This window comes from Marmota marmota, unplaced genomic scaffold, assembly GCF_001458135.2.
Source record: "Marmota marmota marmota unplaced genomic scaffold, marMar, whole genome shotgun sequence".
In the NCBI taxonomy this organism is placed as follows: domain Eukaryota; kingdom Metazoa; phylum Chordata; class Mammalia; order Rodentia; family Sciuridae; genus Marmota; species Marmota marmota.
In genome coordinates this window covers 46899988-46925411 of record NW_026000229.1, presented here as the reverse complement: position 1 = coordinate 46925411, position 25424 = coordinate 46899988, and the positions used below count along the sequence as shown (strand labels likewise).

Genomic DNA, 25424 nt, shown 5'->3' with positions numbered 1-25424 from the left:
CCACATCAGCCCTCGCCCAAGCCAATGTGGTTATCACAGATGGACAATTCCCCTGGACCAGCGGTTTCTACAGTGGGAGTGAGTTGGAAGGAGGCATTCGGCTTCCTCACCATTCCAGGACCCATCACAGGAAGCTCAATCCTGTCTCATTTCAAAGTGAGACTGAATGAAACTAAGAAGCTTCTGCATAGCAAGAAAACCAACAGAAGGAAGAGGTAACATCTGGAAGGGAAAGAATATTTCTAAGCCATATAAGGGCTGTGGGAATAGAAAAAAATCAAATAATCTGATGTTTTAAAAATGAGCAAGCCCAGTGTGTTCAAAGCCAGCCTCAGCAAAAGCAAGGTGCTAAGTCACTCTGTGAGACCCTATCTCTTAATAAAATACAAAATAGGGGTGGGGATGTGGCTCAGGGTCACTTGAGAGCTCCTGAGTTCAATTCCTGTTTGTTGTTGTTTTTTTTAAAAAAAGGGCAAGGAATCTGAATATGCATTTCTTAAAAGAAAATGTACAAATGGCCAGCAATTATATGAAAAAAAAGCTTGGGCATAATTAATTATCAGGGAAATACAAACCAGAATTACAATCAGATATCATCTCACAAGAAAAGTAAAAAAAAAAAATGGAGTAATAAATCAATTATGGAGAATTAAGAAATTTGGACTTTATTTTGTGAATAATGACACCACTGTTTTTATATTTTCATTTTATTGTATTGTATTTTTTTAAGTACTGAGGCTTGAACCCAGGGGGACACTTTGCCATTTAGCTACATCCCCACCCCTTTTTATTTTTATTTTTAGACAGGATCACTAAGGCTGGCCTTGAACTAATGATCCTCCTACCTCATCATCCTGAATCACTGAGTTGGCAGGCGTGCTCTTCTGGGCCCAGGTCTGTTGATGGCTTTTGAGCAGGCAAATAAATAAAATCAAAGCTACATTTGAAGAGTTATTAGGGAGTGAGGTATATTGAGTAAGAGGTAATAAAGGTCTAAATAATTTTTTCCTAAAAATGTCAAAGTGAGGACATTTTTATTCATTTTCATCAGATTTGTACAGAAACAAGTGTTCCTAGGGTGTGCATTGCTGATGTCCTCGGTATTTTATACCACTTGGTCTAAGCATTCATTACCACCTGGTGTTTTAGTCATACTATGTAAACCTTGAATTACATAAGGTAGAAATGGAAGGGACACTAATTAATAAAACTAAATACTTTTTGCATGTATGAATATGCCACAATGCACCACCACCAAAACCAAAATGTTCATAGTTTACATTAGAGTTTATTCTTGTGTTGTACATTGTATGGGTTTTGATAAATGTGTAATGGCATGTATCCACCAGTATAGCACCATACAGAATAGTTTCACAGTCCTAAAATCCTCTGTGCAACGCCTATCATCCTTCCCTCATCAAAGCACTTGGTTCTAATTTAACTTCCCCACCCTCATTGTCATTGTCTGACACAAAGGCATCCTAATCCCAGAACAAAAGACAAATGACAAAATAAATATTTTGGTAGTGAGGGTTAGCTGGTAGTGAGGGTTAGCAAGGAAATATTGGGGGTGGTGGGTTATAAGGGAATCTATTCCTGAATTGTTTTTTTTTTTTTTTAAAGACAGAGTGAGAGAGATAGAGGTAGAGAGAGAGAGAATTTTTTAATATTTATTTTTTAGTATTTGGCGGACACAACATCTTTGTTTGTAGGTGGTGCTGAGGATCGAACCCGGGCCGCACGCATACCAGGCGAGCGCGCTACCGCTTGAGCCACATCCCCAGCCCCCTGAATTGGTTTTTTAAGTAAGGAAAACAGAATATGAACAAGAGTATATTACACAGGACATTTGTATATAGAGAAAAGAAGAAATTGGGTTTGTAACAGTAATGACCAGAAGCAATCAAAGCAATAAAAATAAAACAGTTGTTACATAAAAAATGAAGTAAATACTTTTCTCATGCTGAGAAGCCATTCAAGTAATTTAAATATTAATGTTTCTTCTACTTACCTTTCATATCTAAAGAATCCTATCATGCTAAGCGATTTTTCAAAATCCTATAAATTTTCATTTAATACCCTACAATGTTTGTAACTCAACATTTTCTTGCCAGGCACGTAATACATACCTATAATCCCAGGGACTTACACAGGAGGATTGCAAGTTCAAAGCCAGCCTCAGCAATTTAGCAAGGCCCCAAGCAACTTAGCGAGACCCTGTCTCTAAATAAAATATAAAATAAATAAAACATAGTAAAAGGGGGACTGGGGATGTGGCTCAGTGATTAAGCACCCCCTGGTTTCAATCCCTGCTATTAAAAAAAAAATCTCATTTGATTCTGTATCCTTCAGTATATGGAACAACAGAGATTATGAATAGTTTCTCAACTTCATGTCAGAACATTTGGGAATGTATTGTGTGTCTCATTTTTCCTCAAACTATGTCTTCTGGAAGTTTCTAGGTTCTGTATTCCAAATGGTCATGCTCTTTGTAAGTCAATGGTACCTTAAAGAAGTTTCCCATCTCTACTGGTTTCTCAAAGAATGTGTAATCATTAGCTTCTTAAAGACCCACTGGCTTGGAAGAGAAGTTTTTCCCTAATGCTACAGAGGCCAAGTCCCAAGAGAATATGAGATAAAGAAAACACATTCTTAATTTTTGTGCAGCAGTAAAAGTCATTATCTAGTGATTATAAAATAAGTCATTTTAAGATTTAGGTCATATCAAAACTGTGATGGCTTCATTTTAGGGGTACTGCTAAAAGTTGTGACACCTCTAAGTCATTCTCCTCTTATTCCATAATTTCTTAAAATTGATTTATTAATGCTTCTGGTTTACAGTATTTTAAAAAGAGATACCTATAATGAAAAGATGAATAAATATAGCTTTCTCTTGAGGACTTCCCAGAGCATCAGTGTGCAGACAAGGCTGGAAGGAAAAACTCTTGAAAATTTTGTTTTGCCTAAAATATAAGCCCTAACAACTTTCAGGACTCATATCCCTGTATATTTTTTAAAGTTTTTTTTCTCATGTAACAAATCCCTGACATCTTTCTCATAAAATGTGGGATGAAGGAAACAAAAGAAAATATTTGACTTATTTATTAGAAATTTTTAGTTTTACACAGGCATATGAGAAAAATCAACCCCAATATTCTATGGGAGGAAAGAAATTACATTTAAAAAGGAAGTTTCATGCTTGGATCTTATTTTTCAAACTTCTCCACATATTGACCAAATAAATATAACATTGCTGTGTTAATATAGGAAATCTATCAGCCTATGAAACAAAGTGAAAGATCAGGCAAAAGCTTACAGACTCTTTTTCTTCAGAAGATCTTGCAACATTACAATATCAAAAGTCAGTACTGGTAAGTAACTTTATAAAATTGAAGTTTTATGGTGCTCAAGCTAATAGCAACCATGGAAACTCAGGAATAATGGCTTTAAGGTGATTTCTACTCACTTACTATAAAATATGTTCATTTCTGCATATTTAAATAAAGTTAAGTAATATATTTAACTGAACTATAAATATTATACTATAAGTAGGATTTGGGCTAAGAAACAAATACTTTTATTAAGGGTCAATTTTTGTGTTACATGTTTGCCAGAAACTATATAGATCATTCCTGACCCAAAATAACGGACTTACAAAATGAGTTTAATTTTATCTAGTTCAACTGTGGTCATATAGGAAGAAATTTAGAACAGGCAAACATTTGTTTTTGTGTGGAAAACTGGTATTTTTTAAAAAATCAGTGTATACAACCAAGAAAAAAATTAAAGTATGATATATTTTGACAATTCTTTTTAAAATGATCCATGTCTGTTCTTGTCTCTTTACTCATAAAAAAGAGACACATTTTAAACTATTAGTAATATGTCTCTTGATCTTGCAGGATACCGACCTAATGAATATCTCTGAGCCAGAGTCCAACTTTGCTTCTGTAAGAGAATTTATACTCCAAGGTTTCTCTTGTGAGTGGAGGATTCAGATCTTCCTCTTCTCTCTCTTCACTACAACCTACGTGTTCACCATAACTGGGAATGGGACCATTGTTTGTGCACTGTTGTGTGACAAGCGACTTCACACCCCCATGTACATGTTGCTGGGGAATTTCTCCTTTCTAGAGATCTGGTATGTCTCTTCTACTGTCCCCAAGATGTTGGTCAACTTCCTGTCAGAGAAAAAAACCATCTCCTTTGCTGGGTGCTTCCTCCAGTTCTATTTCTTTTTCTCATTGGGTACATCTGAATGCTTGCTTTTGACCGTCATGGCCTTTGATCGGTATCTAGCTATCTGCCGGCCCCTGCACTACCCTAATATCATGACTGGGAATTCCTGTATCAAACTGGTCATTATCTGCTGGGTTTGTGGGTTTCTGTGGTTCTTAATTCCCATTGCCCTCATCTCTCAAATGCCTTTCTGTGGACCAAACACTATTGACCATGTTGTGTGTGATCCAGGGCCACTCTTTGCGTTAGCGTGTGCCACAGCCCCAGGAACTCAAATGCTGTGCTACACTTTAAGCTCATTAGTTATCTTTGGTAACTTTTTCTTTATTCTTGGGTCCTATACTCTGGTCCTGATAGCTGTGCTACGTATGCCTTCAGCCTCTGGAAGACATAAAGCCTTCTCCACCTGTGGGTCTCACTTGGCCATGGTATCGCTGTTCTATGGTTCTCTGATGGTCATGTACGTGAGCCCAGGACTGGGACATTCTGCTGGAATGCAGAAAGTTGCAACACTGTTTTATGCTATGGTGACCCCACTATTTAACCCCCTCATCTACAGCCTCCGAAATAAGGAAATAAAGGCAGCCATGAGGAAAATTATGGGGATTCCTAACATAATCTGAGGTCTATTGGATGGTTTCTGTATGATCAGGTCAGTATAGTCAAACAAGATGCATTAAGAATTATATAGTTATCCAGATCTACAAATGTGAATAGTGATATTTACTATATTAGCTATGAAATTAAACATCTGTAGGCTCCTTTGTAGAATTAAAGTGGCCAGATTACATAGATAAATGGATGCCTGTGGCTTCTTGTTGGAACTTGTGTATATTAACTGAGGAAGGTACATGTTGGGTGTTTTCTGGATAGTTTTCATATGATTTATATGTTCTATTTGATAATATAAATTTATAGTTATGAGCTAAATAAAGTTATAAGTATGTCATTTGGTTTGTTTTGTTAGTTGATTATAAATAAAAGGAGGAAAATATAGTTTATTGATTGTGGTTCTTACCCTATGTGCCTTTATTATATGGTCATTCCTGATAAATAAGCCCTTGAATGATTTATTAAAATTTTTATGGTAAATTGACAAGCAGGGCAACTTTAACAGGGCCAGCCATACCAAAAGACAGGATATAATATGGCAGATTAATAAATGTTCTATAAATTAGTTTTTGCCCTGGGTACTTCAGAATTATTCTACAGGGTTTACTCTGAATACCATTTTCTGATCTTAAAGGGCTAGTCAGGTATAGCAGCTCTCATTTTCCTGTTCATTTGCCCAAGAACAGCCAGCTCAAAGGCCATATCCAATCCAGACCTGAGGGTCTGTTTATCAGTTTACACTATATCTGGGAGCAGCAGGGTCAGCAGAGCCAGGTTTGTCAAAGTTGGCCCTACTTTCTTTGGTAATCAAGTCTTCATCTTCTGTAACTGAGCTCATCTCTGAGAGTCATCTTACAAGCAAGTCAAGGCCTCAGACTGGTTGGATGGCACTCTTGAAAGATTTGGATAAGATTTGAGGTGTGGAGATAGTAGGCAAACTCCTGGGTTTAAGTTTTGGGCTTTTTGCCTTCTTAATTACCAATTCTTAAGCACAGGATACATTTGACTCTTGAGCAGATGATCACTCTCATATTAAACCCTTCATTTTGATTGAGTATGATAGGATCAGAGGGAATAACTGGCAGTGTAGATAAATGTCTTTTTCTGAAAGGTACAGGAAAAGCACATGGGGGAAAAAAACCTGACAACTTGACAATCTGAAGACAGCAGAAAAAGTGAGCTTGAAGATATAAAAGCTGTATACATAAGCAGAATATTCATCCAGATTTAATGTGCTGAGGGTAAGCAGTCTACAGCAACAGGACTAAGTCTTGTTTGATGATTTGTAGAATGAATGACATAATCACGATTAATCTAGAGGCTAAGAAACAAGGACATAAAGAAAACATTTCCAGCGTTGAATCTGTACATTTGTTAAAGTGGCTGAGGATGGCCGGCCCTTATATTGTGCAGTAAAGGATGAGATTTTTCTCAGGACACAAATCGAAGTCTCTTCATTTGATATGATTTGGGAATTCAAGAATTGAATCCTTCTTACAGAAATAAATTGTCCTAATGACTAAAAGTATCTCACAGAAAGGAATAAAGCCAACCACTTTTAATTGGTATAAAACAGCAGTATTGAGACAGATGTGATTTAAGATATCCACGAGGACAAAAGTTTTAAGTATTAAAATCCTTTGTTGCTGTATTTTTTTTTCCATATCAGTCTGACAAAAATGTAGCCCAGTGAGTTGGCTACCATGGTCTGATCAAAGGGCCTAAGTTTAACTATCGCTAGCATATATAGTTGATGGTACCAGGCACAAAAGATTCATATTACAAGAACATTTCTCACTGGCTATAAGAAAAATTTTCCAAATGGCTACATTTAAAATCACATGAGAAGGGATGTCCAAAGATTGTCTTGAAGATCAGCTGTTACATGTAGTTAGAGACTAGTATTCATATTAATTTTGTAGAACAAGCAGATATGCCAAGTGATGCTGTTTCTGCAATCAGACTGAGAAGACAATAGCCAATTTCAGCATATCTTGTGCCCAATTCCATCAAGGATTTCTGAATGGAAGCAGCCCATACTTCACCCCAAAAGGACTTAATGTTCACAACAGGAAAGGGTCATGCTGCACACTCCTAGTAGTGAGTAAACTACACTTGACCATTTTGGGCACCTGGGACCTCTTCTGCCAGATCCGGAAGGGAAAAGTGCAGCAGATAGAAAGCAAATCCATTTCTCTCTTCTGCAACAACAGAAATGAGTCTGGTTCACCAGTACTCATAGGAATGTACCAGTTCAACTTGGCAAAAGACTTAAAGGAACACAAGAAAAGTTTTCCACTGAACTTAATAATTTATCACTGACTCACATAGCCTTGCAAAACTACTTGCCAATAGGAACCTAGTGGTCCTACTTCATGTCACGAAGATAATGGGACTCTCAGACTCAGCTGAGTTTGCTTGTATTGAAACTCTGGTATCATCCAAAGTACCCTATTGGACATAAATTACTATTCCATTCAAATGTATTATAGACTTCCTGAGGACATGAAAACCATCCCTATGGTAATTTTTAAAACAATTTTATTACCAGTGAAGAAACAATGCCAGCATTCAAATTCATAAGCAGAGATCAAGTTTTTTCAATATCTGGTCATATCCAGAACATCATTTGTTTTTGATTGCCCAGCATCATTCCATCTCATTGTAGCAATTGGAACCCTATCTTCCTATTTGCAGTCCACGTGATTTGGATAGTGTGAGCCTTGGGCTTCAGGGGTATACATGTAATTCAGACCTCATCAATCAACAAAATCCATGTCCTTGATCATAGCTATTGGTTCAGGAATGGTTGTTTGGCTCAAGTTAGTCTATTGTTAACCCTAGGAGTTTTACTGAATTGTGAAGAAGTTTTCTTTATGGAGGTGCTTTAGCTTTGTAGAATGAAAAATTCAAACCAATAAGGCCTATCACGACGTTGCATGAGCCACTCTGAGAATGAAGCCAGTGCAAAGGAAAACAGCCAGAGATGGAGAGACTTGAGTCCTGATGACAGCATTTGTGCCCCTGGATCCAACTGTGCCTGAAGCTAGTATATCCCCTGGACTTTGCAGTTATGTGAACCAATAAATACCCTTTTTTTGCTTATGTTACTTTGAGTTGGGTTTCTATTACTTGAAAATGAGTCCAAACTAATACAGTACTTATACGAACATTGAAACTTGAAAGGTCCAAGGCTTTATTAAACTAAGGTTTATAGCCTCACTGATATTTTCTAAAGGTAAAGAAAATGAGACAAGGACTGAGAGAATATTTAAATTACTACAGAAGGATAAAAATTACATGGTAGAAAATAGAACACCTAAATGTCCATCAGTAAAGGATTGGTTACATAAAATACAATTGAACCACATAAGAAAATCTACTGTTAAAATGATCAAGGCACATTTGTTGGGAATGGACATAGAAAAATGGCCATGATATATTAAGTGAAACAAGTTATTGATAGAAAAATACATAGTGTGAACTCATTTGTATATGCTTATATTTGTAAATGCTTAGAAGTCTATTAATGGCTTTCTTTGAACAGTATAGATTACACGAGAGTTAACTTTACACATTTCTGTATTTGAATATTTTACACTGCCACATTACTTTTTAAACTTTATTTAAAAAATAAAGAATTTTTAAAAATTTAAAAAAAAAAATTTATGGGACAATAAAATATTCTAGCCTAATGATATCTAAATGTATGCCGTTTTATTTATATATTACCTTTTTTTAAGCCTCTAAGGAGAAGCTTCTAATTTTATGTACAGCAACATCAGTTGGAATTATTAGAAATACAGTGTCCTGGGCACTTAATTTTTTTACCTAAATGAAGAATCACCAAAAACTTCATGGGTCCTTTGAGTTTTAGATAATAGAATATTTTCTCCTAAGTATCAAACAGGGAAATTACTTACTTGGGGATAAATTGCAAAAGCTCCAAAAAAAATGACTATTCATTGTTATTTGTTGTTGAAACTGTGAAAACAAATTAAGAAAAATTTTTAAAGGAGAAAAGCATCCAGAATTCAATATAATGTAGCTATTTTTATTTATATGTATTTGTTTAATATAATGGGGAATTTGTTTCCATATTATAGCAAATTTTATAGTTATTGCTTTTAATAATCATAATATTCCACTGAGCAAATATGATATGGGTTGTGAATTTTTATGTGGTGAGGTGAACATTTTCCTAGAAGGAGGGCTTTACTTCCAAGGAACTAAGAATTCTTTTTTAAAGGAGTAAGAAAAGTAATTTTTAGGAGGAGAAATGTAAGAAAAATGAATACCACCACCACAAAATAATCTCTTATAGAATTAGTACAGGTTACTGAACACTCCCATATCCTCTTTCCATTTACTACCAATTCTCCTTTTGGACATTATAGTTACCCCTATTTTTTGGTTATAAAATAATATCTCAATCAAATCTTCATAAAGATTTGCCATGAAAATATTTTGCCAACTTAAATTAAGATTCATCGTCTAATTCAAAACAGAACTGTCCCAGAAAATTCAGGATATGGGAATATTATATGCATCTAGCAATTCTACTTTTAGGGCTTTTTGTCTTAAAACAGTATCTTGAAAAAGAGATGATTATTCAGTTCAAAAGGCAGAAATGCGTTTGTAAATTTTGGCATGAACATTTCAGAAGGAGAAATATTTGCTCCTTTGATATAAGAAGTTGTCAAACTTCTCATTCAATCTTACTACAGAAACTGACATATATTTCTCACTTATACAGCCCCATGGGATGTTTCCTATTTCTACATCCCTTTCCAGGGAATGTGATTATTTAATTTCCTGAGCTTGATCAGAAAAGACCTCAAGAAGAACGACTGGCAATATTTCCACTATAATATCACAATTCCTTGTCTTTGATCACTCAGTTAATATCTTTATGCAGCCACTAGCTTTTCAACAGTTTTGTCTTATAATTCCAAATATTATGATTGGTTCACAGTACTTTCCATAATGCTAAATTATTTACACTACAAATTAACATGCTGTATTTTTTCAAATCCAAACTATATCCTTGAGAGAGAAAGAGGGGAAGAGAAAAAGAGTATTAGGGATGGCAATAAAAAGGATAGAAGTTTTTTCCCCCTCAGCTTTTAGACTTTCAGAAGAGCACAATAGGGTAACATTTAAAAATAACTGTGCTGGTTAGTGGTTTCCTCAAGGGAAATGAAAATAGACAGCATTTTTTACTTTTAAATATGAATCATGAAGTTTATTAGCTACGACCACACTCTCTACCACTAAAGAAGGAAAGGGCCAGCACTTTGGAATCAGGTAGGTTGATTTCAAATCTAAATTATTTGGCTTTTTTGCCTTGAATTGTTTAATAAAAAAAATAGAGCTAATAATAATATGTCAGAGAGTGGCTGAGATGAATAAATGAGATGAATCAGAATACCATATTATACATATTGTGTATGGAATCAATTTCAATTAATATTATTCATGTCTTTCATTTTAAAACCCTTTGCATTTATAAAACATTTTCACATAGATGCTCAGTTAAATTTTGCAGTTTCTGTCACTTAAGTAGGGTAGATATTTCCATATTTATTTTATAAATGAGACTCAAAGAAAGCAAATACATTGTCGAAGGTCATGTTCAGTAAGTGAAGGAATTAGTTCTGACTAGGAGTTCAGTCACCCTTCTGCTGTACCACGTGTCCACTCCTAGGAACTATGGCTGAGTCCTCTGTGTCTGCCTTCAGCACGATGTGGCCATGCTGACCAAAGAGCAGGATTTATGAAGGACAAATGAGTGTAGGATAACACAAAGGAATTTCTTCTCAGCTATTTTGGGAGAAAAACTACACAAATTATATGAAAATACATGAAAATATTTAATATGTAAAATATGTATTGAGTGAAAAAGGAAGACCGTGAAACGTTATTATATAATTTTACATAGAGTCATGATGTGGGTAACTTAGATTGTTTATTTCCTCTTTTATGTTAACATCTGTCTAAATTTTCCATGATAAAAATGTATGTTACTTCCAATTTGGGTGTGGAACTTAGAAAACTAATGTCTAGGAATGAATACATAACTTCGAGCAATGCTTTTAGACACCACCTACCTAAGCTTCCCTGCTACTCTGTGCATAAGAAATAAATACTGCTGCAGCTAGGATAACCTTTATAATGTTATCTTTGCAGAGCTTCTCAGAGACTTTTCCATGTGGGCGTTTTGTAGAGAAGTGGACATTTAGGACCCTAATAACTGTATTTCTCTCAGAGTCAGCTCTTTCTGTACAGGGATAAGGAATCTGTGGCTGCAAACTCTGACTTTGCAATTTTCATTCTAAATGCTTGGAAGAGAAGTAAAGAAAAACAATGGAGGGAAATACCATGCAATCACATGAATCGCTAATGAACCTTCCCAAACAGGAACGTTTTCCCCAGGAACTTCTATCTATATCTGTCTCTGCCCTGAGCCCCCTGCTTATCACTAGCATAAGCACCAGTTTTCATTAAAAGTTTAAATAATTATGCTTTGTATACCTACCCACTATTTATCTGTGGTTTTTTATAACAATATATCTTAAATCCTCACCCCTTTCAAATAAGTCATTTATTTGTCAAAATATGCATTTGATCATCTTAATAAAAACAGATCCATTTTTTTAATGAAAATTCAACCATCTCCAAAGAAGAATCCAGGAATTAAGGAACTGTATTACTTAATAAAAAGTAATTATGTGGAATAATACTAACTTTTTATTAAGTAATAATTATTAAGGAATAAATAATAACTTTTTATCAAATATTGCAGCTACTCTACTTATTACCCACCGAAGTGTTAGAAACAAAAAGGAAACTCAGCTTCTATCCAACGACCCAGAATTATCATGTGCATTAAGCTTAGATTGAACTACCTAGAATAGAAGCTCAAGTAACAAGACATAGTGGTTAGATGTCTGGTTTCTCCCCCCTCACCTCTGTCTTATTAATACTTCTAAGAGGTCCATGGCAACCTGGAGATAGCAGTTCTAAGACACCACTGGGCACCCTGGCTCTTCTGCAGTTTTCAGGAATCCTTCTTAATATATGTTTCCTTTCTCAAGGCCACCTTATTATCTGAAGATGACAGCAAAAGCTTCAGTCAGCAAAAAGAGGCAAACCTATGACCTACTTGTGTTATTGCCTTCACATAAGTGTGTCAAGTAACGACTCCTATAAACAAGAGACGCTGCACCATTTAGTTTCTTAAACTAGGCACATTGTTATCAGAATAAAATTGAGATTGTATTAGGCACAAAATAAGAAATATAATGATAAAAGTTTAGAAGTGGCTTCTTTTCTTAGAAGTCTTACTTTAGGAGGTTGATATTTTACTTACATAAATCTTTTTTTAAAATTTTTTAGTTGCAGATGGACAAATACCTTTATTTTGTTGCTTTTATTTTTATGTGGTGCTGAAGATGGAACCCAGTGCCTCACATGTGTGAGGCAAGCACTCTACCATGGAGCCACAACCCCAGCCCCACATAAATCTTCATATACAAATAAACAACAAGATAAACAAGTTTAATAGGAAAGATTTCAAAGACAAAATTTTAATCAGCAAAAAAAATCACTCTGGAGTTTAAGATTTTGTAGTAAAAACTCATAAATATGTGTGGAAAAATAAACTTAACTTTGTTTCCTAATTTTCAATAGAACAAAAATCCTTCACATGGTATTTGAAAACTGAATGCATGAAAAAAGAGATGAGAAAACTATTCAAATATCTACAAAATCAAACTTGCAACAGACATTGTTATTATAAGAGCAGAAGCAAAATAATATCAAAATTTGTTTCACTCAAATCAAAGGAGATATGAATCTAAATCTGGGGGTCTTTCTCATATTGGGATATTAAATAATCAACACCTAGTTATGATTTTATGACTTTCTTCCCAGAAATTTCCCCATGGCTCAAATGCTCTGGAAAAGAAGATCCTACCATTTGGAGAGAAATCAGCTTTTCCCTTCTTTTACTCTGCACTTCCACCCTCAGTGGCAAAGTCAAGTTCCCGCCAATAACATTGTGTTTCCCTCCTTAATCCTCCTGCTTTAAGTCTTGCTGGGGAGTGATATTGGCCAAATTATATTGTGTACATGTATGAATATGTAACAAATTCCATCATATAAGGCACCAATAAAAACTGTGGAAAAGAAAAGACTATTAGGAGCATGGGTGGGGAGGTTAGAGATAATGGAGTTGGTAGGTCACTGCTATATCAAGGAGGAAAGCTCTCCTGGAAAATAAAAGAGGACTTGTCCTTTCACATTTCAGGAGGATATGATACAAAGTGAGAACTGAAATCTCCAAACAGAAGAGGAAAGAGGAAACCATGAAATAGAAAAGGTCATGAGAAGAGAAAAGGAAGAGAAAATGATACAGTATGACAGAAGTCAAGAGGTTCACAAAGCAATCACCTCTCTCTCTGGAACTTCCTACCCTGTAGCTATTAACAGGAGTGTCATACTGATGTGTGACCCAACAGAGGCCCTTGTGGAGAAAAGAATTGCAGGAGAAAAGGTCTTTTCTCCTTTGCTGCAGGAGAAGATGAGAAAGAATCCTTCCTGAGGAGTTTCAGCTCCTTGTTTCTGCTGACCCCAATTTCCTGTGCTCAGAGATAAACTTGCTATTGCCCTTGTGCCAGGTGAGTTTTGTGGACAAGATAGAAGAGCAATTGGTAGAACTGACAGGGAAGAAAGAGATTAGCCCCTAAAGGAAGAACTTGTCTCTTCTGGGGAAGCCAGCAGCAGGAGGTAGAAAGGGCCCAGGAGAGCTTAAGGGGAATGTTTGGGAAAAGTTTTGCTACAATTTAACTGGCCAAATGAGGAACTGTCATTTATGGAGGATAGATATAAGTATGCCAGAGGTCAATACCATTAAACCTGATCTCCTGAGGAAAAAAGAGTACTCGGCAGCTCAGAATTTTAAATGTCCCAAGGCCATTGTGTCTCTTTGGCCTGAGAGATATTCTAGCCCCTAAAATCTCCCTACATATTAGAATAGAGAGGGAAAGCCTGTGGGAGACCAACCTTGCAAGTGACTGAGTCACACTCCCCGGTTGGGTGCTGAGGCACTTAGTCACAGAAATGTGGCAGAGCTTTCCCCACCCTTCTTGGGTTGGAGGGTCAGTGTCTCGTGCATGGGTGTGTCTTGCTACAGCCCCATGGGTGAAGCTATACTCACCTGTTCCTTTGTAATATAACCCCTTGCCCTGTTTAGGATAGAGTCTTCCATGGAAGTGCCTTGTGTGTGTCCCCTTCTCTTACTGTGCCCTTGGGTGTGGCCTACCCAGGTGTCAGTCAACCTGCTGACAGTGGACATCATGAAGATAGACTCAGGCCCCTGAAACCTGACCCCTTGCCTCATTTGAATAGCTTCTCCTCAATAAAATGGGTCAGTGAATGCTCTCTCTCTCTCTCTCTCTCTCTCTCTCTCTCTCTCTTTCTTTCTCTCTCTCTCTCTTTCTCTCTCTCTTCCTGTGGACCCTTAAGGTCACCCATCACAGTGACCCCAAAGAAAAAGGTATTTGTGTCTCTTGTGTGGTTATTTCATGCAGCCCAGTTAGCCCAGTTCAACTGGAGTGATCCCTGAGCCTTTTAGTCGCGAGAACAGAAACCCGGCAAAAGCCCAAAACTAACAGGACATGCTATGTGACTTATCAAGGTTCAAGAAACATCTTTCAAAAATGTAGGGAACCACCATGGAAAGATAAGGACAGGGCATCAAGGGTAGCAAATGCCATAAACTATAAGGCTGAGTCATCCAGACGAAGATTCCCAGGCCTCCTCTCAGGCCTCCTCTGAGCTTCTTGCTGAAGTCTGAGGAGCTGTGACTACGATGCTCTAGCAACTGAAAGGGTATTTCTGGAGGAGAGGCAGCAGCAGTGCTGGAGAGCCAGGTTTTCAATCCCACTTAGGCAAATCATTGTCATGAGAGCTTAAGGGAAAGATGGAGAAGTTCATGTTTTCAATACAAAATCCTCCTTTGGGTGTCAGTTACACTCTTAGGAGATCAATGCCCTTCACTTGTGCCTAACTGCTATGGCTCATGCCCAGAGCACCAGTTTGCTCTCCTGCCTAGTTTCATTCTTTCAGGGTCCTAAACAGGAAATGTGAGATTACTACTCATTTCATAATGGTCAGTCTGAGCCTTAACCATAAAAGAGAAATAAGTAAACTGAGAAAAGGGTCAATGAAAACTTCTACGGTTACCAGAGTCCTAGGACAGAGGTCTGACTCTAAAGGCCCCAAGAAAACAGGTCTGACCACTCACCCCAAAAAACAAACAGAAAAGATAACAGTAAAAAGAAGGAAAAGAACTTTAATCAATATGATCATACTGGGAAGGCAAAGTGAGATCCAGCATCTCAGCCCCAACTTCAGGTTGATGACATGAGCTGTAGGTTTCAATAGAGGAAGAAATGGAGCAGTGGGCAAGAAGTCTACATAGTTAAGCTATTTTGGTTAAAGTGAGGTCTTGTTGATAATTTTCTCAGCTCTTATTCTACAACATGGCTCTGAAGAAGCTCTTTATCACTTGGAAGGGGCAATTTCCACTTGTTGCTCGGGATGTTTATCTGGAAGGCTTCTGATCCTGGAAGGGCATGATTCAGTTCCCCTTAGATGATGGCTCCTGCTTAGGGGAGCAGTCTTATCCTGGGTTGATGTGCCTGCAAGGCTCCACTGCACAGAACAATGACTGCAGACTTCTAGGCCCCACTCCAAAGGTCTTAAATATGATGATACAAATCTTACATCAGTCTTGAAGGTGGACAAGATAAACTAGGTAAACTTAAGGCTCAGTTTACCTAGTTATTAGATGAGCACTCCTTAAATGATCAACAAGCCTACCTGCAGAGCCCAGCAGAGGCCTGACTCACAGTTTAAGGTAACAAACTGAAGGCAGGGATGTCAAGCTTTATGCTGCTTTCAGTTATCCATGGGGTATCTGCAAGTCTAAGTAAAGGGTCACTGCTTTTAGCACAGTCAGTCCTTGTCCCTGTTACCCCAATTTCAACATTGTGTTCTGAACACAAAAGTATTAAGACTATGGTTTCTTTAATTACTTTTTCAACTTCTTACCCTGCTTATTTCACCTGCTTTTTTGAATGTTTTGCCTGAGGTAGCTTTTGGGACTACTTTCCAAAAACTCTTCAGTAGAATTCATTCGGAATGTTTCCTTAGTCCTGCCTGCATTCTATTTCTTCAATCGTGGCCAAGTAACTTGGCTTCTTTGACAGTCAACTGCCTTGTAAGTAAAATAAGACAGTGGGCCCACATACACCACATAGTTTCAGATTAAATAAGAGTGTATATTAATGTCCTTTTATGTTTGAATCATCACCACTTTTTCCTCTTTCAGTCCACTCTGTAGTGGACAGTTAAATTTGCTGCCTTGTCTTGGAATGAACGCATTCATGGTTGAGGGCTCCCCTCCAAAGGACTTAGTAACCTGAGCTAATCATCCCCAGCAGGAAGATAGGGAAGTGTTATCAGTTTCTCCCCTGGATCTACCACAAGATTCTGACTTTTTTTTTTTTTTTTTTTTTTTGCTTCCATCTCTGGGTTTCTGTTCCTTTGCATGGAGTAACACATGAATGAGCATAATTTGAGTTTCCTACTTGATCAAATGTCTAATTCATATCATATATTTTTCTTCAATATGTCTTCAAAATCCCAAGGATGCTCTGTGTATTAGAAGGGTCTGAGACTAGTGTTATCCATTACTGTAGGATTTGACACTCTTATTCTTTCTCCTCTTATCCTAGAAGCAATGTCAAAGATGGAAAGACGTCTGGTCTCTGCAGTCCTCCCTCTCTTACTGCTGGACTTGATGGATTGTGATCTCAAGAGCCAGGCATGGACTGTCCCTGACTGTACCATAGCAGATAGCTCCCTATTGTCAAATCTCTCCTTCTACATCCCATTTTGTCCCTTGGCCCCAGGGCTGCATACTTTTGCATCATGCTCCAATGTTACAGACCTGACACAGACCCTGAGAGCAGTGCCCCAGGATATACAGGCACTTTGCCTCCAGGGCATGGTTCCTGTCCTGCCAGCTAATGCATTTGGTCACTTCCCCTTCCTACAGCTTTTGAGGTTACAGCTGGGCACCCTCAAGATTACATCTGAGGCCTTTCAAGGATTGAATCGGCTGCAGTACCTTTCCTTTGAGCATCATGCTCCCTGTTGCTTGAGTCTATTTCTCCCTCCAGATGCCCTGGTGCCTCTCACATTCCTCAGTAGTCTTTCCTTTCAAGGCTACTGCCTGAATTATAGCCAGAACATCCAGTTGCCAATCAGCCTTAGGCATCTAACCCTGGGGCACAGCTGTTTGATGGAGCTGCAGGAGCTACAAGTGCTCTTCTCAAACCTTGTGCTTAGTTTTTCTCCTACAGCCAGCCCCAGATCATGGTCTTCCTTCCTAGAGGTGTTGGATTTGTCTTACAACCTGAAGCTGAACCAGGCAGGTGTCAGAGCCTTGAATGGCCTCCAGCTCCATTCCCTGAGATTGGATGGCACCCCATTAAATGCATTAGGTCTTTTAGGCTCAGGATTGCTCCATCTGGACTTTCTGTCCCTTGTGGGTACAGATATGGAAAAACTGCCTGGGAATGTGTCAGGCTATTTTGAGCTTCGAGCACTTGACCTTGGGAGAAATCGAATCCAAAATATAGAGGATGGAGATCTCTCAAGCTGCCATTCCTTAGAACATCTCAGCCTTTATGGCAATGACCTGAAATTGCTTCCCATAAAGTTTCTAAATGCCCTGCCCCAGCTTCAAAGTCTCAACCTATCCATGAATAAGCTGGGTCCAACCTTGGTGCTCCCAGATGGGCTGGTTAGCACAAACTTGAGAGTGCTAGATCTGTCCAACAATGAGTTATGTGTTCTGCCCTATGGAGCCTTCTCCTTTATTCCTCAACTCGAGGAGCTGTGGCTGAGTGGCAACAACATTTCCAACTTATCCAGTGAGAGCCTGGAGGGACTAAAGCAGCTGAAGACACTAGACCTGAGCTGGAACAAAATTAAGGTGCTAAAACCAGGCTGGCTCTCCTTTCTCCCTGCTCTCACCTCACTGAACCTGCTGGGCACCTATTTAAGTCATATCCCAGGCAAGGAGCTCCAGGGTCCCCAGAGGCTGAGCCATCTGCAGCTGGGTTCACTTCAGATGCTGGACCTCTATCCTCCCTGGCCTCCAGCTCTGCTCAGCTTAGAGATATGGGCAGAAACAGGTATCTGGTTTAATAACTTCAATGAAGAGCCCTTCTTGTTCCTGGAGAAGCTGATCTTACAAACTTCCAACGTGGTACTGTCTCCATACAACACCTCAGTTCATTTTCCTTCCCTGCGTCACCTCACTCTTCGAGGCGTAAGTTTCTTTGGCCTCTCAGGTCAACAGTCTCAGAGATCCTTCCCTCAATTTCCTGTCCTGGAGCACCTGCACTTCTGGTCTGATTATGGGAGTACAGAAAACCTGGAACTATCTGGGATGCCCAAGCTTCGAGTGCTCGAGCTCGGAGATCTGAATTTCCACTATGAGTCAAGGTCAACGAAGCTGGAGCTGGTACTGCAGGAAGTGACTCAGTTACAGGTGCTGGCATTGAGCCACCTGAATCTTGGGAACCTCTCCATGTCTAGTTTCAAGGACTTGGACCACCTGCAGCTACTGCTGTTCAACTCTGAATGGACCCTGGGGTTAGACAGCAGCCTTCAGGAGTTAATCCCCCAGATGCCTCAATATGTTTATTTCTCAGATGTCACCTTCACCTGCCAGTGTGAAAGCTCCTGGGTGGGGCCTTGGGCAACACAGGCCCCCAACACCTTTGTGTATGGGCTGGAGAAATCCATCTGCATGGCCAATGCTTCTGACTACTCCAAGACTCCACTGCTCTCCTTCCTTTCTCATCAGTGTGCACATGATCTTGAGTTTCAGGGCTTTCTTGCCAGCTTGACTCTGGTGCTCCTGTTCACTATCCTTGTACTCCTTGGCTGCCCCAAATGGTCCTGGCTTCACCACCTCCGGACTCTTTTTCATGTGTGGTGGTGGAAACTATGTGGGCGTGGCCCCAGAAGCCAATTCCACTATGATGTCTTTATTTCCTACTGTGAGCAGGACCAAGACTGGGTGCTGGAAGAACTGGTTCCTACACTGGAGAAGTCTCCTCCAGCAGGTGAGGGCTTGAGGCTGTGCCTGCCAGAGAGGGACTTTGGGGTTGGGCAGGACAGGATGGATGCCCTGGTTGCCAGCATGGAGAACTGCAGGGCCATCCTCTGTGTACTCAGCAACAAAGCCCTGGGGAGTCCCCGGTGCCATCTGGAGTTAAGGCTTGCCACCTATCACTTGGTGGCCAGACCTGGAACAGCTTGCCTCCTGCTGCTGTTTCTGGAGCCTATTGATCCGAGGAAGCTCTGCGGCTATCACCGCCTCACCAGGTGGCTTCAAAAAGAGGACTATTTTGATTTGCCTCAAGGGAGGGTGGAGTGGGATGTTTTCTGTGAGCAACTTCGGAAAAGGCTAAGGAAAGCTGGACAAGAAACAGATGATTAAGGGTTTGAGTGATCTAACCATACAGGAATATCTTAGCAGTGACCTGGATGCCATCATGTGGTCTGAGGGCAGGCTTGACCAGGGGGTCTGAGGTGATACTTACTTCAAATCTATTAAAATGATACAAATGAAGATACCAATTCCTAGTGAGAAAACATTTTAAAGTACTAGAAATAAGATATTCATTCATAGGACAGTTATGATACCGGCTAGGCCTTTCACAGCACAAAATATCCCTCAAAAAGCAAATACACAAAAAATTGATTTTAGAATCTCATGTGTGTTTTTCAAAATAAATTCATTCTGCCTCTGTTAAAAGCAAAATGTTCACTCATTTGTTAAAAAGCTATACTATTCCAGAGGAATGGGACAAGAATCTATGGGTATCTGTCAGTGTTCTGAAGCTAAATTGAAATCATGCATGTGACTTACCAAAGGTCCAACAAATTCAGTTCTCCTAATTCCTGAGGTTCTCCCAATGACAGGATTTTATGAATTATGGTTTTTACCCCATAGTACACATGAGGAATCTAAATAAATAAAGTTAAGTGGCTTTCTGTTCTATTACAGTTCCTGTATCAAAAAGTTTGGATCTAGTGTTGCTCTAAGTCACAATCCAGTACTCTGCTCTCCACTGTTTCCACTTACTTCTAACCAATGACATCTGACCTTGCCACCAAGTTAAAATAGGCAAAAATGGGGTAAACCTCGTCAAAATAACACACATATCTATTTATATGAATTTTTTCTCATATTCTCAGAAACTGCATAAAATAAGTGCCCTGAAACAGAAGGATAAAGTACAATGATGAAAGATGGAATATCCTGCATTCATTAAGAATCATGCTCCAAGGATATTTAGTGCTATGGGAAGAGAACCAAAATATAATATCAAATAAAAAACATTGGCAAATCGTGTGTGCTATAATTCCAAATATGAAAATAATTGCTTCTGTATTTAATGTATGAAATATGAAGACAGAAAGAGACTAGAAATGTAACATTTTAAAAATGGCCCTGGTAAAAGCCCTATGAATAATTTAAACTTCTAATCCTTTTCTGCTCTCCATTTTTTTTCTGAAATAAACGTGTTACTTTTGTAATAGTAAAAATAAAATAAATTATCTTTCAAAAATGAAAAAACAACTTAGTATAGACTAATTAGTTTAACAATCTACTTTCTTTTGGCACAACTGTGTCCTTTACTACCAGATATCTAAACTCATTATAGAGCTATACTAATTTAGAGAATGTGCTACTGATACAATAAGTACAAAAAGCCAGATATTATCAAACAAGGAATCCAGAAACCAACTCATGTACACACATACCTTTAGTTTATGATAAAGGAACTTCTTAGTGGAGGTAAAAGAAGGTCTTTTCCATCTAAAAAATATATATATGAAAGGTCAAATGGATTTCTATATGAAAAAGTAAAATTTAACCACAACTTCATACCACACACAGAAAGTAGAGCCAAGGCAGATTGCAGATTTTAAATGTGGAAAGTGAGATATTAAACTTTCTAGAAAATAAAGTAAAATGTTTTCATGACTTTGAAATAAGCAAAAAATAATAATTATAAATGAACTGGACTAATAAGTCAGAAGAATTAAAATTTAAAATTTCTGTTTATTAAAATAAAATTAAGGTCTGGGGTTGTGGATCAGTGGTACAGCGCTTGCCTAGCATGCATGAGGCACTGGGTTCAATTCTCAGCACCACATATAAATAAATAAAACAAAAAAGATCCATCAACACCAAAAAAAATATTTTAAAAAAATTATAAATAAATAAAATTGAGGGGCTGGAGTTGTGGCTCAGTGGTAAAGTGCTTTCCTAGCACATGAAAGGCATTCAGTTCAATCCTCAGCAACACATAAAAATAAATAAATAAAATAAAGGTAAGAAAAATGAGAATGGAAAATCAATCCACACAGATAGGAGAAAACATCTGTAATAGATGTAACTGACAAAAGGCTTATGTCTAAAATATATTTTTATTAACACATTAATTATATATATTAGTAGCATTCTGTGTGATATTTCCACATATGTACATGTGTTGATTATGTCCAACCACTTTTATTCCAGCCTCACCACCCACTCTCACTCCAATACCCTCCCCAGTTTCTACTAATCACTCTTCTACTTTCAGATCAATTTCAGTTACTTTCCATATATGGGAGAGTGCATGTGGTACTTGCCTTTTTCTGTCTGGCTTATTTCATTTTAGATAACCTCCTCCAGTTCAATCAATTTTGCTGCAAATGCCAGGATTTCATTCTTCTTTATAATCTAATGATATACCATTGTGTATATACACTTTGTCTTCCCAATTTAACTTCAGTATTTGACAGTGTATTCTCTTGTATCTCATTGAGCTTTTTTATAATAATTGAAATTTTTTATCAGGCATTTCATTCGCTCAAATTTCTTTGGAGTCTAATGTTAAAGCATCATAATCTTTCAGAGGTGTCACATTATCTTGATGTTTTTATATCCCTTATGTTCCTACATTGAGATCTGAAGAATTTGGTAACTCAGATATCCCTACCACTTTCATGGGATGGCTTTCTTAGTCAGCAGCTTTCTCCTAAAGACGTGTCTTGGGTTGTCTGTTTGTTATGCAGTGTTGGCTTTATTTCCAACTGGGCATCATAGTGTCATCTCCCTGTAGCTTCCTTGACTGTTGTAAGTGAATTTGGGGACAATGTGTTATATGTCAGAGACCACGGTCTCTGTAGGACACTCTAGCAGCTGAGCTGTACAAAACAGAGAGTGTAGGGTGCACAATGTTTGGCTACTCCTCCAATAGGAGTGCTGACACCTACTTGGTGATGGGTTTCCTCTGGAACTGCTGATGTTGGCTCTGTTACTTGTAAGGATTTCTGGCAATGACTGAACCAGTTGTGTTTCTGAAACACTGAGGGGTCTGAAGCACTAGGACTCTGGTCAGACAGAGGCGCATGCCCAAGCACTTCGTGAGAAGAGGTGGTGACAGGAACCAAGCACCCTCTCTGTGTTGCTCACACACAGTCCTAACAGCAGTGTGTGGTCAGTCAAGGTGTGCGGCAGCCAGCAATTGGTGTGGCAGCAGCAGGACCTGTAGTGCTCCCTCTGTTGCTACTATTAGAGTGCCAACCCAGGAGCAGAACCTTGGACCCTCTAGCCTTGCATGCCTGGAGTCGGGACAACTATGGGGGCTTTTCTGAATCTTTAAGCTGCAGGTCCCACCAGGAAGCAAATGGGAGCCAAACATGACTAAGGCAGGCAAAATTCTCTCAGGGCCTTGTGTACCCAGGAACAGGGTGACTGCTGAGGGTTTTCTCTTCCTGACTCCTTCAATTGAAATGCCCACAAGAGGTATCAGGATGTAGCCAGAGCTAGGCAAACTTTCGCTGTATACCTCTTTTGGCTATGCTCCCACAGTGTTGCTCAAGGTCCCCTCAGCACATTCCTGTGGGGAGCAGTCAGGGAACCATGATATTCCTTCCCCACCCTGTTAGTAGCAGGTACCTGTGCACAGGGCAGGAGGAAGGAGCAAAGAGAACTGCTACTGCCTTCAGTCTTGACACAAACATGAACCTGCATGAGACTGGCCACACCTCTGATCTCAGAGGGCAAGATCCCTCATCTCCTGTTTCTTTAAGGCAATGCTTCCCAACCACTCCCATGTCCCAATACCAATTCCCTACAGTGCAGGGCCCCCAACAAGGCTGGTCAGAGTCACTCTGATGGGCTTAGTCAGGCTTGTTAGGCAGGTATCCACTGACCCAATGGAGTGGAATATCTGTTGAGACCCAGAGATAGGCATATGCAGGGGCTTCAGACCCATAGAGCAGTCCAAATTCAGACAATAGGTCCTTTCTCCAGATAGCTCCTGGCTACCATACCAGGTAGAGTGGGAGGGGATGTCTTCCAAGCCAGACTGCTGTGTGAATTTCAGGCCTATTATCTGTTTAGGCTGTAGGCCTATTACAGCAACAAAATTTTCCAACAGCTAACATCGCCAGTATCTGTACTTAAGGAGCTTTCTGGGACAATCTCTTTCACCCTTACCCCTGAAGAGGTGACATTCCCCCACCCCAGATTTGGAGCTGGGAAGACAGGTGCTGGAATACTTTTTTTCTCTCACTATGCCATTTTCACTTGTCTCTGTGTCTTACAAGCTCCCAGTCTCTCTCTCGCTGATCTCCAGTAGTCTCCCATGAACACTCACCTCAAAATGAGGCCATACATGTGTTGCTTTGATTCTCCTTTGTAGAGAGGAGGGGAAGGCTAGATGCCTCTATTCAGTCATCTTGAAATCTCTACTTCCTGGATTTCATTTCCCAGCTTGCAAGATGTCCTGAGGTTTTCTCTGTAGATCTCTGCACACCTGCAGGTCAAGAGTGGCAGAGACCAAGGGTAGAGAAACCTGGACATCCTGGAGCAGAGAAAACAGAGCCTTCAGAATACATTTTTTAAAGTTTTAAAGTAATAATATGTGCTCAATAAAAAGAAAAACAGGCAAGATTCTGAAAAATCATTTCTGAAAAAGAATACATCCAAACAATAAACAAATATAAGAAAATGTGCTCAAACATATTAGTTATAAAGAAAATCCAGATTAAAACTGCAATGAGATATGGCTACATATATTCTCAAATGTTTTTTGTTTTAAAAACTGAAATAATAAAGAACTGGGAAAAGATATATAATAATGGGAATTATCATGTATTACTCATGGAAGTATACCTTGGAGTAAATATTTTTAAAATAATTTCTAGCAGGTTATCTGTTAAAGTTGAACACATGCATTCTCTAGGATCCTGCAACTTTATATATATATACAACATAAATTCTTGAAAGCATATGCTTAAATATATGCATATTATTCACAGTGGCATTTTCCATAGCAATTCAAAACTGAAAATAACCCAAATGTCCCATCAGCAATAGATCTATTTTTGTGGTATAAGCATTCAAAAGAATATTAAACGGCCATGAAAATCAATGAACTATAGTTATACAAAAGTTCAAAGGTAAAGAAATATTATATAGTGATGAAAATCCATGAAGTGTCATTTTACTTTAATATATGAACATGCACAGATAAATATCAGAAATGTATGAGTGAAAGATTCCAGATACTATGCACATATATCATTTCATTAATGCATATTTCTAAAACATACAAATTTACAGAAGGATGATAGTTTTTTTTTCCTTTGCTTTTATTAGTGCACCTTACTTAAATGTAATAGTTGATTTCAATTTAACAAACTCATACATGAACGGAATTTAATTTTCTCCATTACACTCCCTGGTGCTCCCCATTTCTCTCTCCTGTCTTCCCCTATTCCCCTTCTTCTACCCTACTGGTCTTCCTTTCACTCATTCATTTATTTGGTGCTTTATAAACAAATGTAAAGGTGGAATTCACTGTGGTATATTTATACATGCACATAGTGTAATTTTGTCAATTTCATTCTTCTTTTATTTTTCTTACCCATCTCTCCTCTCTCCCTCTCAATCTTCTTCTACTCCAACTGATCTCCCCTATACCTTTATGATAAGGTTGGTGGTTACTTTAGGAAGAAGAAAGAAGTTGTACTTAGTGAGCTTTATTATATACACATTTTTTTAAGGTTCAAGGTTTTAAAACTTAAAAAGAAAACTTTTTTATTGGTTGTTCAAAACATTACAAAGTTCATGACATATCATCTTTCATACATTTGATTCAAGTGGGTTATGAACTCCCATTTTTACCCCAAATACAAATTGCAGAATCACATCGGTTACACATTCACATTTTTATATAATGCCATATTAGTGACTGTTGTATTCTGCTACCTTTCCTATCCCATACTATCCCCCCTCCCCTCCCCTCCCATCTTCCCTCTCTACCTCATCTGCTGTTGTTCGATTCTCTCCTTTGTTTCCCCCCCCTTTCCCCTCACAACCTCTTATATGTAATTTTGTGTAACATTGAGGGTCTCCT

At 38.5% G+C, this 25424-nt stretch overlaps 2 protein-coding genes across 2 annotated transcripts; both read left to right on the top strand.

Moving 5' to 3' along the window:
• The first annotated feature begins 4 nt into the window (after positions 1-4).
• Positions 5-5120, top strand: LOC107138273 (olfactory receptor 11H12-like). The gene is made up of 3 exons (XM_015480883.2): positions 5-215; positions 3268-3371; positions 3903-5120. The coding sequence occupies exon 3, from the start codon at positions 3915-3917 to the stop codon at positions 4860-4862; it is 948 nt and encodes a 315-aa protein (XP_015336369.1). The 5' UTR covers positions 5-215; positions 3268-3371; positions 3903-3914; the 3' UTR covers positions 4863-5120.
• LOC107138272 (toll-like receptor 11) lies at positions 4022-19671 on the top strand. Its single transcript, XM_015480882.2, has 3 exons — positions 4022-4141; positions 13163-13532; positions 16656-19671. Exon 3 carries the CDS (start codon positions 16661-16663, stop codon positions 19436-19438), a length of 2778 nt encoding a protein of 925 aa, XP_015336368.1. The 5' UTR covers positions 4022-4141; positions 13163-13532; positions 16656-16660; the 3' UTR covers positions 19439-19671.
• The last annotated feature ends 5753 nt before the right edge of the window (positions 19672-25424 follow it).